A 15,508-nucleotide genomic window follows, 5' to 3' on the forward strand; every position below is an offset into this window, starting at 1 on the left:
TTTACACGGATCAGTCGTCCTGGTCCCTTTGCAGAAAAACAGCCCCAAAGCATGATGTTTCCACCCCCATGCTTCACAGTAGGTATGGTGTTCTTTGGATGCAACTCAGCATTCTTTCTCCTCCAAACACGACAAGTTGAGTTTTTACCAAAAAGTTCTATTTTGGTTTCATCTGACCATATGACATTCTCCCAATCCTCTTCTGGATCATCCAAATGCTCTCTAGCAAACTTCAGACGGGCCTGGACATGTACTGGCTTAAGCAGGGGGACACGTCTGGCACTGCAGGATTTGAGTCCCTGGTGGCGTAGTGTGTTACTGATGGTAGCCTTTGTTACTTTGGTCCCATCTCTCTGCAGGTCATTCACTAGGTCCCCCTGTGTGGTTCTGGGATTTTTGCTCACCGTTCTTGTGATCATTTTGACCCCACGGGGTGAGATCTTGCGTGGAGCCCCAGATCGAGGGAGATTATCAGTGGTCTTGTATGTCTTCCATTTTCTAATAATTGCTCCCACAGTTGATTTCTTCACACCAAGCTGCTTACCTATTGCAGATTCAGTCTTCCCAGCCTGGTGCAGGTCTACAATTTTGTTTCTGGTGTCCTTTGACAGCTCTTTGGTCTTGGCCATAGTGGAGTTTGGAGTGTAACTGTTTGAGGTTGTGGACAGGTGTCTTTTATACTGATAACGAGTTCAAACAGGTGCCATTAATACAGGTAACGAGTGGAGGACAGAGGAGCCTCTTAAAGAAGAAGTTACAGGTCTGTGAGAGCCAGAAATCTTGCTTGTTTGTAGGTGACCAAATACTTATTTTACCGAGGAATTTACCAATTAATTCATTAAAAATCCTACAATGTGATTTCCTGGATTCTTTCCTCCCATTCTGTCTCTCATAGTTGAAGTGTACATATGACGAAAATCACAGGCCTCTCTCATCTTTTTAAGTGGGAGAACTTGCACAATTGGTGGCTGACTAAATACTTTTTTGCCCCACTATATATATATATATATATGTGTGTGTTTTTGAAGTCCGGTATGATGTTTCCACAGTCTGTGATGATTTGGGGTGCCATGTCACCTGCTGTTGTTGGTCCACTGTGTTTTATCAAGTCCAAAGTCAACGCAGCCATCTACCAGCAGATTTTAGAGCACTTCATGCTTCCATCTGCTGACAAACTTTATGGAGATGCTGATTTCCTTTTCCAGCAGGATTTGGAACCTGCCCACAGTGCCAAAACTACTACCAAATGCTTTGCTGACCATGATATTACTGATAGGCCAACTTGCCTGACCTGAGCCCCAGAGAGACTCTATGGCATATTGTCAAGAGAAAAATGAGAAACACCCGACCCAAAAATACAGACAAGCTGAAGGCTGCTATCAAAGTAACCTGGGCTTCAGTAACACCTCAGCAGTGCCACAGGCTGATCGCCTCCATGCCACACTGCACTGATGCAGTAATTCGTGGTAAAGGAGCCCCAACCAAGTGCTGAGTGTATAAATGAACATACTTTTCAGAAGTTGGACATTTATGTATTGTAAATCCTTTTCTGATTGATCTTAGGAAATATTCTAATAATTTAAGATACTGGGTTTCTGATTTTCATGAGCTATAAGCCATAATCATCAAAATTAAAACAAAAAAAGGCTTGAAATAGTTCACTTTACATGTAATGAATACAGAATATATGAAAGTTTACCTTTTTGAATTAAATTACAAAAAAATGAACTTTTTCACTATATTCTAATTCTTTGAGAAGCACTAGTATATGGGGGCAAGGATCACTTGCCCCCATTATTGTGAAAAAGTTCATTTTTTTGTCATTTAATTCAATTAACATGCTCAAACTTTTACATACTTTGGAGGTAACGTCTGACGATGCAACCCTGGACTCAGAAATTCAACATCGAGTGTCTCGTGCCGCTGCAGCTTTCACCGCTTTCCAATCCAGATGTTGGGACAGGAGAGGTCTTACACAGTCTACCAAGCTGACTGTGTATAAGGCCATAGTTCTACCATCACTTCTGTATGGATCCGAAACATGGTCCACCCTAGCTCACCACGTGCACTGCCTTGAAGTATTCCATCAAAGGTCTCTCAGACAGATTCTGAGTATCAAGTGATGGCAGTGAGTGACCAATGCTGAAGTCCTACAACGTGCAAACACTGCCATAGTTGAAACCATGCTGGCCATGTTTCCAGGATGGACGACACCAGAATCCCCAAGCAGCTGCTTTTCAGTGAGCTTAAACAGGGGAAGCAGTCCAGGGGGAGGCCCCATAAGAGGTGGAAGGACTGCGTAAAAGAGGACCTCCACCTCTTCGGGCTCGACACTCAATCATGGTACCAGACTACCCTAGACCGCCCAGCCTGGTGATCCCAGCTACGTTCTGGGAGCCACCTGTGTGAAACCAAGCTGAGAACCAGAGACGCAGGCACCATATGAGGGCTGAAAGGGCTCCCCATCATTAATTTATGATGGGGACCATTTGTATTTCATGTCATATATATATATATATATACACACATACAAAGGATGGTTGTGTCAGTATAATATACAAAATGATATTTATTTATCATTATTTAATTATTCAGGATACTGTACAAAGCAAAAAAAAAAAGACATCCCTCAATACCAGATCTTGGAAACTGTGCTTTCAATGAAAGACTAGTATGGGGAAATCCTAAGAATATTCTATTTGTAGAAAGTGCCATTTTTGCATGAAAGTATAGCCCACTTTTTTTGTTAATGAACTGTATAACCACTGATTTAAGTTTAGCTCGTTTTCTCTGAGCGAAATGACTTGATTCGTGTCTTTGAACTAACTAAAAAAGGGATAATGTGTCAATTTTCTTTTTTGTTTTGTTGATTTGCTTTATATGTGTAAATGTGTGTAAGGATTGATGTTTATCTTTTTGTGTCACTAATTATGTGAAGGAAGAAAAGAGCAAGGCCTAAAGATAAAACCTGACTGAACCTCAAAAATGAGGGGGAAAAAAGAAATCCAAGCAGAAGTGCAGAACAATATTGATTTACAAAGCACACAAAATGAACATATTTGGTTTATTATAAAATATATTGATCTCTTACAAACAAGTGCATCCGTATAAAATTATTATTATTAGCTGAAGTATACATTTTTTCTTTTCCTTTTTGTTTTAATGAGCTAGCTGTACAAGAAGTGGTAGTGTAAATAAAGTGCTGCAACCTGTTGTATTGTGTTCAGTGCATGAATCTTTGGGCTTTCTCATATTTAACTGAGAGGACACTTTAGATTTTGCATTTGTCAGATCGGTCTGTTAAAGCCATGGGGAATTTTGTTTTGTTTGTGAAAGCAGAATAAGAGCATTGACTGTTTCACTGTCTCTGATCAAACCGAGTGGAACACAATCTACTGATAAACCCCTTCCACAGAACACCAGCGGTCCTCATTGTTGTATGTGTGCATTATACATTTACTGTACATACTTATATATTATCTGATCTTTTGGCTTTTTGTGCAAGTGCAGTGTATTTTTTTGTACAGTTAAGTGTTTAAATGTCTATGAATCATCCTCCTCTTCACTGGGGACGAGGTCCAGGACGTTGTCTTTGCGCTGGTTGTCCTCCGAACTATACTCTTTCTGTAGTTTCTCCAGTTCATGGAGCTCAGCCTGCAGCCGTTGCAGATGCACAGCACGTCGATTCCTGACATGCTTCATCCGGAACGGGTTCAAGTCACAGAAGGCGATGCTCGTCAGCTTCCTGTGATGGGTGAAGGGAACAGGAAGCAGGATCAAAAACTGTTAGAACTGTGTGCAAAACTAACATTGCCTTTTTTTAAAAATGTTTATTCAATTATAATAATAGTGATTCTGGATGATTAAAAGACAAGTACTTGATGCCTCAAGCGTGGCAACAGATCACAGATAACAATACTCATTTCTACAACAAAATCTCTCCTGCTGGTTCAAGACTGCTCATATGGCATTCCAAGACATTCCCATATTCCCTCTGTGAAGCTAGTTTTTGGGAAAAAATAAAATAAAAATAAACTGCACTGCTGCAAAGTGCCACCCAAATAGATACTTTTATAGCCTAAGAGTCTTTAAAGACTCAACAGCTGAACAGCGTACCGCATGACTGGCCTTAAACTCATCACAAGTGATGCATATGTGGTGTGTGTTCGTCTCCAGGCTGTGTGCAAGCTTTGTGAATTATACACACAACAGTCTGTCTTCAGGACAAAAATAGTAACACCGTCTAGTGCTCTAATGCAAAAGGTTATCGAGGACAGAAGCAAGTCTTAGAATAAATCACGATCCGGAGGTCAAATAGTGCATGTTTAAAGATCCTCTTGGTTCACCTAAGGCTGAGGGAACTACATAAACCTTACCTAGGAGGAGTTTAAAGTGAAATACAGGTTTCAAGATACAGATACAGTGTAAGAACCTTATTACAGTAATTGTCTTCTTGGATGCTGAATTGTAGCGCCGCAATTTTCCACCTTACACTTGTTTATTTAACATATTACAAGGCATTTCTATCACTTTTATAGGATTGTGATTCCTCACCTGCTGTCCGAGACTGTTTTGGTAAAGAAGCGGAGGTACTGATAGATTTCCACATTGTCATGGAGCTTTAAGATGTCCTCCTCTTTGTATTTGAAGATGGCAAGTGCATATCGAAATATCACCTGTAAACGAATCAATCGTGTTAGTCCACAGTGTAACAAGGCAATGTCACTATGTACCACACACTGTTGGTATAGTTTATCTCGAGTTATATCTAAGCGACTGTGCTCATAGACTCAAATTCAGTGATTGATACATTATACGTACAGTATTGTCTTCTTTAGGTGACAGGAGGTTTCTCTATTCCTAAACAATGTTCCTAAACAACGAACTCCAGGGAATTGACGCAAACTACAGTATATGCGACAATCTGATTTCCACAGTTACAATAAAAGACAGAAAGACAACCTCATTCCCCCTAATCCAAGAACAAATTATTTAAAGCGCACACTTAAATACACAAGTATAGAACTGTGGAACCCTGTCCCCCGAGACATACAGAACTCAGACTCAATTAAAATATTCAAGAGACGTCTTAATGATATACATTTTTAAATTTAAGTTCCTTATACATATTAGTACATATATTTTAATAGTCACCTATACCTACTAGTACATATATTTCAATATAGTTACCTATACCTACAGTGGTGCTTGAAAGTTTGTGAACCCTTTAGAATTTTCTATATTTCTGCATAAATATGACCTAAAACATCATCAGATTTTCACACAAGTCCTAAAAGTAGATAAAGAGAACCCAGTTAAACAAATGAGACAAAAATTATTATACTTGGTCATTTATTTATTGAGGAAAATGATCCAATATTACATATCTGTGAATGGCAAAAGTATGTGAACCTCTAGGATTAGCAGTTAATTTGAAGGTGAAATGAGAGTCAGGTGTTTTCAATCAATGGGATGACAATCAGGTGTGAGTGGGCACCCTGTTTTATTTAAAGAACAGGGATCTATCAAAGTCTGATCTTCACAACACATGTTTGTGGAAGTGTATCATGGCACGAACAAAGGAGATTTCTGAGGACCTCAGAAAAAGCGTTGTTGATGCTCATCAGGCTGGAAAAGGTTACAAAACCATCTCTAAAGAGTTTGGACTCCACCAATCTACAGTCAGACAGATTGTGTACAAATGGAGGAAATTCAAGACCATTGTTACCCTCCCCAGGAGTGATCGACCAACAAAGATCACTCCAAGAGCAAGGTGTGTAATAGTCGGCAAAGTCACAAAGGACCCCAGGGTAACTTTTAAGCAACTGAAGGCCTCTCTCACATTGGCTAATGTTAATGTTCATGAGTCCACCATCAGGAGAACACTGAACAACAATGGTGTGCTTGGCAGGGTTGCAAGGAGAAAGCCACTGCTCTCCAAAAAGAACATTGCTGCTCATCTGCAGTTTGCTAAAGATCACATGGACAAGCCAGAAGGCTATTGGAAAAATGTTTTGTGGACAGGTGAGACCAAAATAGAACTTTTTGGTTTAAATGAGAAGCGTTATGTTTGGAGAAAGGAAAACACTGCATTCCAGCATAAGAACCTTATCTCATCTGTGAAACATGGTGGTGGTTGTATTGTGGTTTGGGCCTGTTTTGCTGCATCTGGGCCAGGACGGCTTGCCATCATTGATGGAACAATGAATTCTGAATTATACCAGCAAATTCTAAAGGAAAATGTCAGGACATCTGTCCATGAACTGAATCTCAAGAGAAGGTGGGTCATGCAGCAAAACAACAACACACAAGTCGTTCTACCAAAGAATGGTTAAAAAAGAATAAAGTTAATGTTTTGGAATGGCCAAGTCAATGTCCTGACCTTAATCCAATTGAAATGTTGTGGAAGGACCTGAAGTGAGCAGTTCATGTGAGGAAACCCACCAACATACCAGAGTTGAAGCTGTTCTGTATGGAGGAATGGGCTAAAATTCCTCCAAGCCGGTGTGCAGGACTGATCAACAGTTACCGGAAACGTTTAGTTGCAGTTATTGCTGCACAAGGGGGTCACACCAGATACTGAAAGCAAAGGTTCACATACTTTTGCCACGCACAGATATGTAATATTGGATCATTTTCCTCAATAAATAAATGACCAAGTGTAATATTTTTGTCTCATTTGTTTAACTGGGTTCTCTTTATCTACTTTTAGGACTTGTGTGAAAATCTGATGATGTTTTAGGTCATATTTATGCAGAAATATAGGAAATTCTAAAGGGTTCACAAACTTTCAAGCACCACTGTATAGCTACTAGTGCGTATATTTTAATAGAGTCACCTATACCCACTAGTACATATATTTTTTTCACTGTTGTATATTATAATCATTTGATATCGTATCTCATATGGTGAATAATTGCAATTGTCTTACTCATTATAATTTTGTATTTTATTTTGTATCGGGGCGCCTGGGAGAACAGCTATGCTGAAGTGTGTCCCCTGTATAAATAAAGCTTATTATTTCTATAGCACCAGTTTAACTTTCGACACATATCTACAGCACTGTGCTCAGGTCTGAGAGAAATATGTTTGAAGGTACTTGTCTAGGAAACAATGGATTATTTGATCGACAAGAAAACAAAGGAATATATACAGTAAAGTGAGAGGAATATACAGTATTTTAAGTGTGTGTATATGTGACCTTGTTTATAAAGCACAATTAAAGTATAGGGTTTGCTTTGACTTCTCTTATGGCTGTTCTCTTCCTGTCCAAATTTCATAAAGTGTCGGGTTTCCGCAGAAACAGGATTCTTAGGTGCAAAATGATTTTTCTAAAAATCTATTTATATATATATATACAAAAAGTGTGCACAGTTGGAGACACCAGGCTGTCTGTTTTCTTCATATATCCCTGACAGTGTGGATCACAGCTTGAAAATGTGATACAGAGCCAGCTAGAGATATTTTTGCACCCTTGGTAAAGTTGAGTAAAAAATAACATTATGCATAGATGTACAGTGCTGTGCAAAAGTCTTAGGCACATGCAGTGAAATGCTGTAGAGCAAAGATGCCTTCAAAAATAATGAACTCAAATATTTCTACATTTAAAAATGCTTTTGCTTAAAAACTATTAATTTCAGGTACAGTTTGCAGTTTTATAAGGCACTGAGCTGTAGGTTTTATTGAGCATCTTGCATAATCAGCCACAGTTCTTCTGGATGCTTTGTCACACTTCCTTCTTATTTTTGCAGCAAAACCCAGCAGCCTTCATTATGTTTTTGTCTGAAAAGTGGTCTATTATGTAATATGCTGCTTTTTTTTCTGACATTTTTTCTGTAACATTTAATTTTGTGCTGGAAAACTAAAGTTTAGAAATCTAAAATGTTTTTGTACTGGTTCCATAATGTAGGAATAAAAAAAATCTATAATAAAGTTTGTACTAAAAACAATAGGGTGCCTAAGACTTTTGCACAGTATTGTATTTGTGGTTAATTTGCACTGTGTTTAAGCAAGCATGAGAAGACTCAGTACTGGACAAGAGAGGTTATATAATGCACTACATACAGGGGTGCCAATAATTTTAACATGTGTGTTTTGATTTAAAAAAAAATTATATTTACCTTGCCCCGGACGGAGTCCACCAGGGGGCGAGGTATTGTTTTTGGTCGGGTTTCTTTGTAAATGATATTACGGGAAAACGGCTGGATCAATCTTCATGAAATTTTCAGGATAGATGGGCATTGGTCTCAACTAGATCCTCTAACATTTTGGGGGTCATCCGGTCAAGGTCACCAAAAAGGTCAAAATCATTTTTGTTGTGTCTACTGCCTCATATAGAGGCGCTAGCCACTACGTCATCGTGCTGTAAGAATGTAAGAGTGTAACGATCGCACATTGCGCATGCACATATGGTACACGTGTTCCGATTACAGTGGCCGGTGAGTGTATACAATTCAGTTCACCATTCAAAATAAATGGACTAGACTAAAGAAATTGCTTTCAGACAGGTTTATGCTTATTACAGAGGGAAAGCATGTTCCACTGAGCTCTAGTGCCAGGCCATTTCCGGGAAATAAGAGTTTGGGTCATGGTGACAGCGTGTGTATGTCAGTGTCGGTTCAGAGGTTTCAGTTTCGAAAACTGTAAGAGGTAAGAGTAGAATAATATAAAGTACAGACACTTGGTAAATTTTACTTCTGTGATTTTTAAACTGTTCATTTTTGGATTACGCTTCATTTTTGTGGCTGCTGCCTCATAGAGTAAATATATATATGCTATATTTACTGTATGGACATGGGATCAGAAAACAATTTTATTTTTAAGCAGTAGCCACATCAGTGGTGGCTGGTAGTCTTTCAAACAGGGGAGGCTGGTCGGTTACGATATTTCCAGATTTTAAAAGAAAAAAGAAAAAACACATCAATTTTGCCCATACTCTTGCCTCTGATCTGGCTGATTGTTGGCAGGGTCACAAACTGTGAAATAACAGGTTCTTTTGGCCCATTAGCCTACTGTCCAATATACATGATGGTGGTGTGTGTGTGTGTGTGTGTGGGGGGGGGGGGGGGGGTGTATATTTTAACATTTTATATTTTAAAATTGTGGCATGTTGTTTAAAAATTGATCATTATTGAAAGCAGCTCTTTGTCAGGAACCTCAGCAGTAACAGCAGAGTGTTCTGGAATAGGTACAAGCACTGACCTTGGGGAGCCAAACATAGAGCTGGGTGCCACACATTTCATTCAATGACACTTTCCCTATATTTTACTTATTTTGACTGAGAAATGTTTTATTGACAATTTTGATAACCCTTCACTTTTAATCCAGGTCTGTAGTGTGAAATGTTCTCGGCTGTGTTTTTGTTTAAAAATGTTTTCCAAATTGTAGCTGTGTTTAATTCATATCCAGAAAAATATATATTCCAATATAATATACTCAGCATAAACATTTTAAATAGATTCTATATTTTTGGTCCATCCATGACATATTACTAAAGTAGCCTATTTACTGTTGTTGATGTGGGTCACTTGCTGTTAGCCAATTCACTTTCTCGTACTAGGAGAGCTGAAAGAAACGAGTATTATTCCCTACCTTTTTCACCAAGTCAATTTGAGGCGTTGGTCTACCCTGCTCTTTAATTTTAATTTTTTCCTCGAAAGGAAGACTGGCAAATGGCTTCGCCAAAATTAAATCAGCAATGCTTGGCATCCGTGCGCAGCTTTCTTGCTAGCTGACTAGCCCCCTCAAGTTCAATCCCTCAAATAAACGAAATTTCTGGAACTAAGATAGCAAACTTGACAACACTATATTTACACTTTATTTACAATGAAAATATATACAAACTAAAAAAGCTGGTAGAAACCGTATGTAATGAATGAAATCGAAATGTAAGGCGATCTCTTACAATACACCACAGCACTTGTGAATCCGCATGGGACTGAACTGAGATTCACCGCTGCCTGTCTATATTTGAAACGAGCTGTCAATCAAATAAAATATCCGGCCGCTTTCACCAATCACCAGTCTCCTCACGGAAACTGCCATGTCCCTCCCATGTGAGGCTGGGACTCCGTGGGCGGGCATTTTCGCAGTATTTGTCCAATAACCGTCTTGCATTTTGAGATTGAAAAGCGCAGAGCTCCCGAATGCCACTGAAGTCCACTGAGGCTGGGAGTCCGTGAGACTCCGTGGGCGGGCGTTTTCGCAGTATTTGTCCAATAATCGTCTTGCATTTTGATATTGAAAGCGCAGAGCTCCCAAATGCCATTGAAGTGCACTGAGGCTGGGCTGCATCGCGCTGTCACGAGGGGGAAAAACTCACGCACACATTAGGCGAACTGGGAAAAGTTATAAGGGAATGATTTCGCACTGTAGTTGGGTTGAGCACATATATTTCTATGATTCTGGATCTGAAATAGCAATGTTATAAGGTCGGCTATAACATAAGCCTAGCGCAATTCATCCTACACGATGTTCGTCATTTTTAGAGGAAGCTGAGCCTCCCTCGTTGTCTTAGAGCAATCGCCCGTGAGCCACATGTACCCACAGGGTACCTACTTTTTTCACGATATCTTCCTTCATATTCATCATAAGTGCTACCGGACGAGGTTTGTTTTGCCTGGCAACACTTGTTTAATAAGGGTTTTTATTTCCTTAGAATAAACATACTTTAATTAAAAGTTAGATTTCAGTGAAGATTAAGTTTTCGACCCCAAATAAATTTTTTCATAAAGCTTTCTACCTGGCGGCACGGTGGTGTAGTGGTTAGCGCTGTCGCCTCACAGCAAGAAGGTCCGGGTTCGAGCCCCGTGGCCGGCGAGGGCCTTTCTGTGTGGAGTTTGCATGTTCTCCCCGTGTCCGCGTGGGTTTCCTCCGGGTGCTCCGGTTTCCCCCACAGTCCAAAGACATGCAGGTTAGGTTAACTGGTGACTCTAAATTGACCGTAGGTGTGAATGTGAGTGTGAATGGTTGTCTGTGTCTATGTGTCGGCCCTGTGATGACCTGGCGACTTGTCCAGGGTGTACCCCACCTTTCGCCCGTAGTCAGCTGGGATAGGCTCCAGCTTGCCCGCGACCCTGTAGAACAGGATAAAGCGGCTAGAGATAATGAGATGAGCTTTCTACCCATTTTTACTAAGGGTGCCAATAATTTTGCTTTTTATTGTACATATAAGCCTATGGTATCATATTTGTTAATGTGCAGTTAAAACCTTTAGCAGTCCAACATTTCTAATAATACACCTACTACACTACTGTAGGTGGATCAATAGCTTATTCAACTGAATCCGATTCCTGGACCTTTTTTGTTTAATTGAAAGAAATTCTTTATGCAATTCTGGATAAACTGCATTTATTTTGTATCTTTTTAATATGGTATTAATACAAATATTTATTATCAGAAATATCTAATGGTATTATCTTAAAAATGTAGTGACTTCGAGAAAGGCTGCTCTCTGCTCTTTGGCACAAATATGTCAAGTAACATTTCATTAAAAAGTGTGTTTTGTGCCTTATATGTCTGTTTATATATCATGTTGACATACAGCACATGCCAGCTTCCTTTATAGGAATTATTATAAACCATATAAGCAACATTCACTCGTGTGGCAACACATAAAATCACATTGTAAACTGTTTTTTTTTTCTTCTGAAATAATCTTATTTTGTATATATTCAGAATATGAATATTAAGTTTATCAATCATTTATATTCATGAAACAAACACTTTAGTATGCAAATCAATGCATATTTAATTACGCTAAACTTTATTTGCATAAATAAATGTAATTTTAAAAAAAAAACTTAGCATACCAAAAAAGTGATCTCTTATCAGCAAATCAACTGCTAAAGATTAATTGTGATATTGTGACCTTTTTTTTTTTTTAGGTATACAACCCCAATTCCAAAAAAGTTGGGACACTGTGTGAGCTGTAAATAAAAACAGAATGCGATAATTTGCAAATTATGGAAACCCTATATTTCATTGAAAATAGCACAAAGACAACATATGAAACGTTGAAACTGAAATAAATAACAATAAAATTTCTCAGTTTCAACATTTGATATGTTGTCTTTGTACTATTTTCAATGAAATATAGGGTTTCCATGATTTGCAAATCATCACATTCTGTTTTTATTTACACTTCACACAGCGTCCCAACTTTTTTGGAATTGGAGTTGGACTATTCTCTTCTGGGCCTTAATAATTTTTACAAACCGTTTTTACAAACTGATAGCTGCCACGACCTTTTTACTGTACTGTATATCCTTATAGTTGAGTTAAGCTTAAATCACAGTCTACCTTATTCCCTTCATAGAGGAAGGCATCCCAGACTTTAAGCAGGATGTCACTTGGCAGACTTTCCACAAACACCACCAGGAACCAGTTAAATGTGGCAAGAGACACGTCCACACTATATTCTTCTAAATGAGCCACCAACCGTGGCAACTTCTCCGCCATAAAGTCTTTAAATACACGCTGGTCTGCCTGCATTGGAACATGTAAAAGAAACATGTGTGAGTGTGTGACCAGAACACACTGTTTATAGACATCAACAAGCATTGGAGTATTTTGTTTTTATTTTATACACTGGTACCTGAGAGCCCAGAAGAGTTTTGGTGTAGTAGTCCTTAGGCATGAGGAACTGCACTATCGCCACTAAACACCAGAAAGCCTCCTCCTCACTCTGCAGCACCAGCAGGGCAATAGCGGCCAGTCTGAAGACAATATCACACACACACACACACACACACACACACACACACACACACACACACACACACAAAAGGTACATGAACATTTGCAAGTGCAATTCTGTTGTACAGTTGTATTTCATAGGGTGACCACTAGATGTCAGGATTTCCTTTCTTTTACTGAACTGAGGCCTGCTGTGTGTGTACTGGCCACTATGGAGCAGTAGTGAGCCAGTGCTGATTTTTACAATTATTACAATACTTGTAACACACACACACACGCACACAAAAGGTACATGAACATTTACAAGTGCAATTCTGTTGTACAGTTGTATTTCATAGGGAGACCACTAGATGTCAGGATTTCCTTTCTTTTACTGAACTGAGGACTGCTGTGTGTATACTGGCCACTATGGAGCAGTAGTGAGCCAGTGCTGATTTTTTACAATTATTACAGTACTCATACACACACACACACACACACACACACACAATTCTCTATGCTTAATTGAGCAAGATGCATTAAACTAAGCTTAATGCCAGAAGAATGCAAAAACACAGTAACAGGATTTAGGATGAATGCATGGGGCTGGGTGAAATATGAGCTGCGTGGCCAAAGCTCAAGACAAGTTTTATTAGGTTTGCTTGGATGAAAGGAATATTTACTTTTGCATATACTGAATGGCAGTGGAGGTTTTACAGTTGTTTACTTCTAGCATAATATCGTCTCTAAAATATACACATCATCTCCTCTGTTCTGCTTTCTAACATGCAGTTCATGTGTTTTTACCATCTATCATTGAAGCAGGTTATGTTTTAGACCTATTTATTCCATGCCATTTCTTTATTCTCTGCTACTGTAAACTTACAAATATATTGTTTTGTATATCTGTTGTATTAAACGTACTTAAAGGTGATTTCGAAGACACTTTTTCGTCATGCTTGGCAGAGGTTAATAATAATATAATATGGGCGGCACGGTGGTGTAGTGGTTAGCGCTATCACCTCACAGCAAGAAGGTCCGGGTTCGAGCCCCGTGGCCGGTGAGGACCTTTCTGTGTGGAGTTTGCATGTTCTCCCCGTGTCCGCGTGGGTTTCCTCCGGGTGCTCCGGTTTCCCCCACAGTCCAAAGACATGCAGGTTAGGTTAACTGGTGACTCTAAATTGACCGTAGGTGTGAATGTGAGTGTGAATGGTTGTCTGTGTCTATGTGTCAGCCCTGTGATGACCTGGCGACTTGTCCAGGGTGTACCCCGCCTTTCGCCCGTAGTCAGCTGGGATAGGCTCCAGCTTGCCTGTGACCCTGTAGAACAGGCCTATTCAAATAGCAGCCCGGGGGCGAAATTGGCCCGATTGAAATTTAACCCGGACCGCGGCAGATTTAAAAAAAAAAAAAACATATCTACGTATCTGCCGCGGTGCACAGCTTTCTCTACCGCTCTAGCACAGCCCACGGTACAGGTCGTCTCCATGGTGACAAACACTCATTCTCGCCGATTCTCGCGATGTGACACAGTCCATGCAGCTACAGCAGTGGCAACATGGTGCTGTCCAAGCAACATCACAAAGTTGACAGAGAAAACCGTAAATTTCAAAGCGAATGGACTGAAAAGTACTTATTTACTTTGCCAACTACGGCAAGCGATAGACCTGTGTGTTTATTGTGCAACGAATCCGTAGCTGTGGCCAAAGAGTACAGCGTGAAGCATTGTCAACTTTATCCGCTCAACCTCAAGCCTTCAGCATCGTCTTTTCCGTCTGTTGCTTGAAGAGACTTCTGCTGAGCACGCTGACTTACTGGCTCATTGCGATGTCCGGTGGCTTAGTAAAGGAAAACTTTTGGATCGTCTCTGTGATCTCCGCAATGAGGTTATTTTGTTCCTTCGCACATGTAAACACAAACAAGCGGCTCGTTTCTTGGAACGCATGCTTGATGAACAGTTTATGGCACATGTTCACTTCCTCTGTGACATTTTTGGACACTTAAACTCGCTAAATTCAGAGTTACAGGGGCGAGAGCAATGTATTGCAGATTTGGTTGAGAGATTGTGTGCTTTCAAAACAAAGCTAAATGTCTTTGTGTCTGACCTAACCACAAACAAGTTGATGCACTTTACACACCTTCGTACATGTTTGAGCAGTACGCCAGGGGCACACGTCATGTCAACTATGATTGAATTCATGACAAAACTGACTGAAAACTTCAGTGAGAGATTTCAGGGCTTTAGTCTGCCAATGGAGGTTATGCAGTTTACTCGCGATCCATTCTCAATAAACCATGACTCAAACTTCATTGCAAAAGTTAAAGAGATCATGCCTAACATTGATGAGAGTGCTCTTCAGCTAGAAATGATTGATATCCAGTCTTCACTTGCTTTGAAACTGCACTTGCAGTCTGAAGGTCCAATAGACTTTTGGTGTAACCATATTAGCCAGGCAAAATACCCCACAATTAAGAAAGTGGCTGTGCTGATACTGACAATGTTTGGATCCACCTACACATGTGAGTCTAGCTTTTCTCATATGAATGCAATCAAAACAAAGGCACGTTGCTGCCTGAGCAATGAGAAGTTATCCCAGTGCCTGAGAATTGCACTTACCACATACAGTATGAGCCAGATTATGTTAAAATGGCAAGAGCAAATTGCTGTCACTTCTCCCACTGAGTCACATACTCTCACTGATAAATAAGGTAAACTAAATAAGGAAAAAAACTATTCTTGTTAGGGCGGCACGGTGGTGTAGTGGTTAGCGCTGTCGCCTCACAGCAAGAAGGTCCTGGGTTCGAGCCCCGTGGCCGGCAAGGGCCTTTCTGT

At 39.9% G+C, this 15,508-nt stretch overlaps 1 protein-coding gene across 2 annotated transcripts in view; it reads right to left on the reverse strand.

Moving 5' to 3' along the window:
• Positions 1-3,050: 3,050 nt before the first annotated feature.
• tbc1d2 (TBC1 domain family, member 2) overlaps positions 3,051-15,508 on the reverse strand; it is a 61,308-nt gene continuing 48,850 nt past the window's right edge. For both annotated transcript variants that reach the window (XM_060915115.1, XM_060915114.1), the window contains exons 11-14: positions 12,596-12,716; positions 12,301-12,486; positions 4,555-4,676; positions 3,051-3,745 (exon numbers count right to left, since the gene is read on the reverse strand). In XM_060915115.1, the coding sequence (XP_060771098.1) occupies positions 3,544-3,745; positions 4,555-4,676; positions 12,301-12,486; positions 12,596-12,716 (631 nt within the window). In that variant the 3' untranslated portion in view covers positions 3,051-3,543. The remainder of the gene's footprint in view (positions 3,746-4,554; positions 4,677-12,300; positions 12,487-12,595; positions 12,717-15,508) is intronic.

This window comes from Neoarius graeffei, chromosome 2 (genome assembly GCF_027579695.1).
Source record: "Neoarius graeffei isolate fNeoGra1 chromosome 2, fNeoGra1.pri, whole genome shotgun sequence".
Lineage (NCBI taxonomy): Eukaryota > Metazoa > Chordata > Actinopteri > Siluriformes > Ariidae > Neoarius > Neoarius graeffei.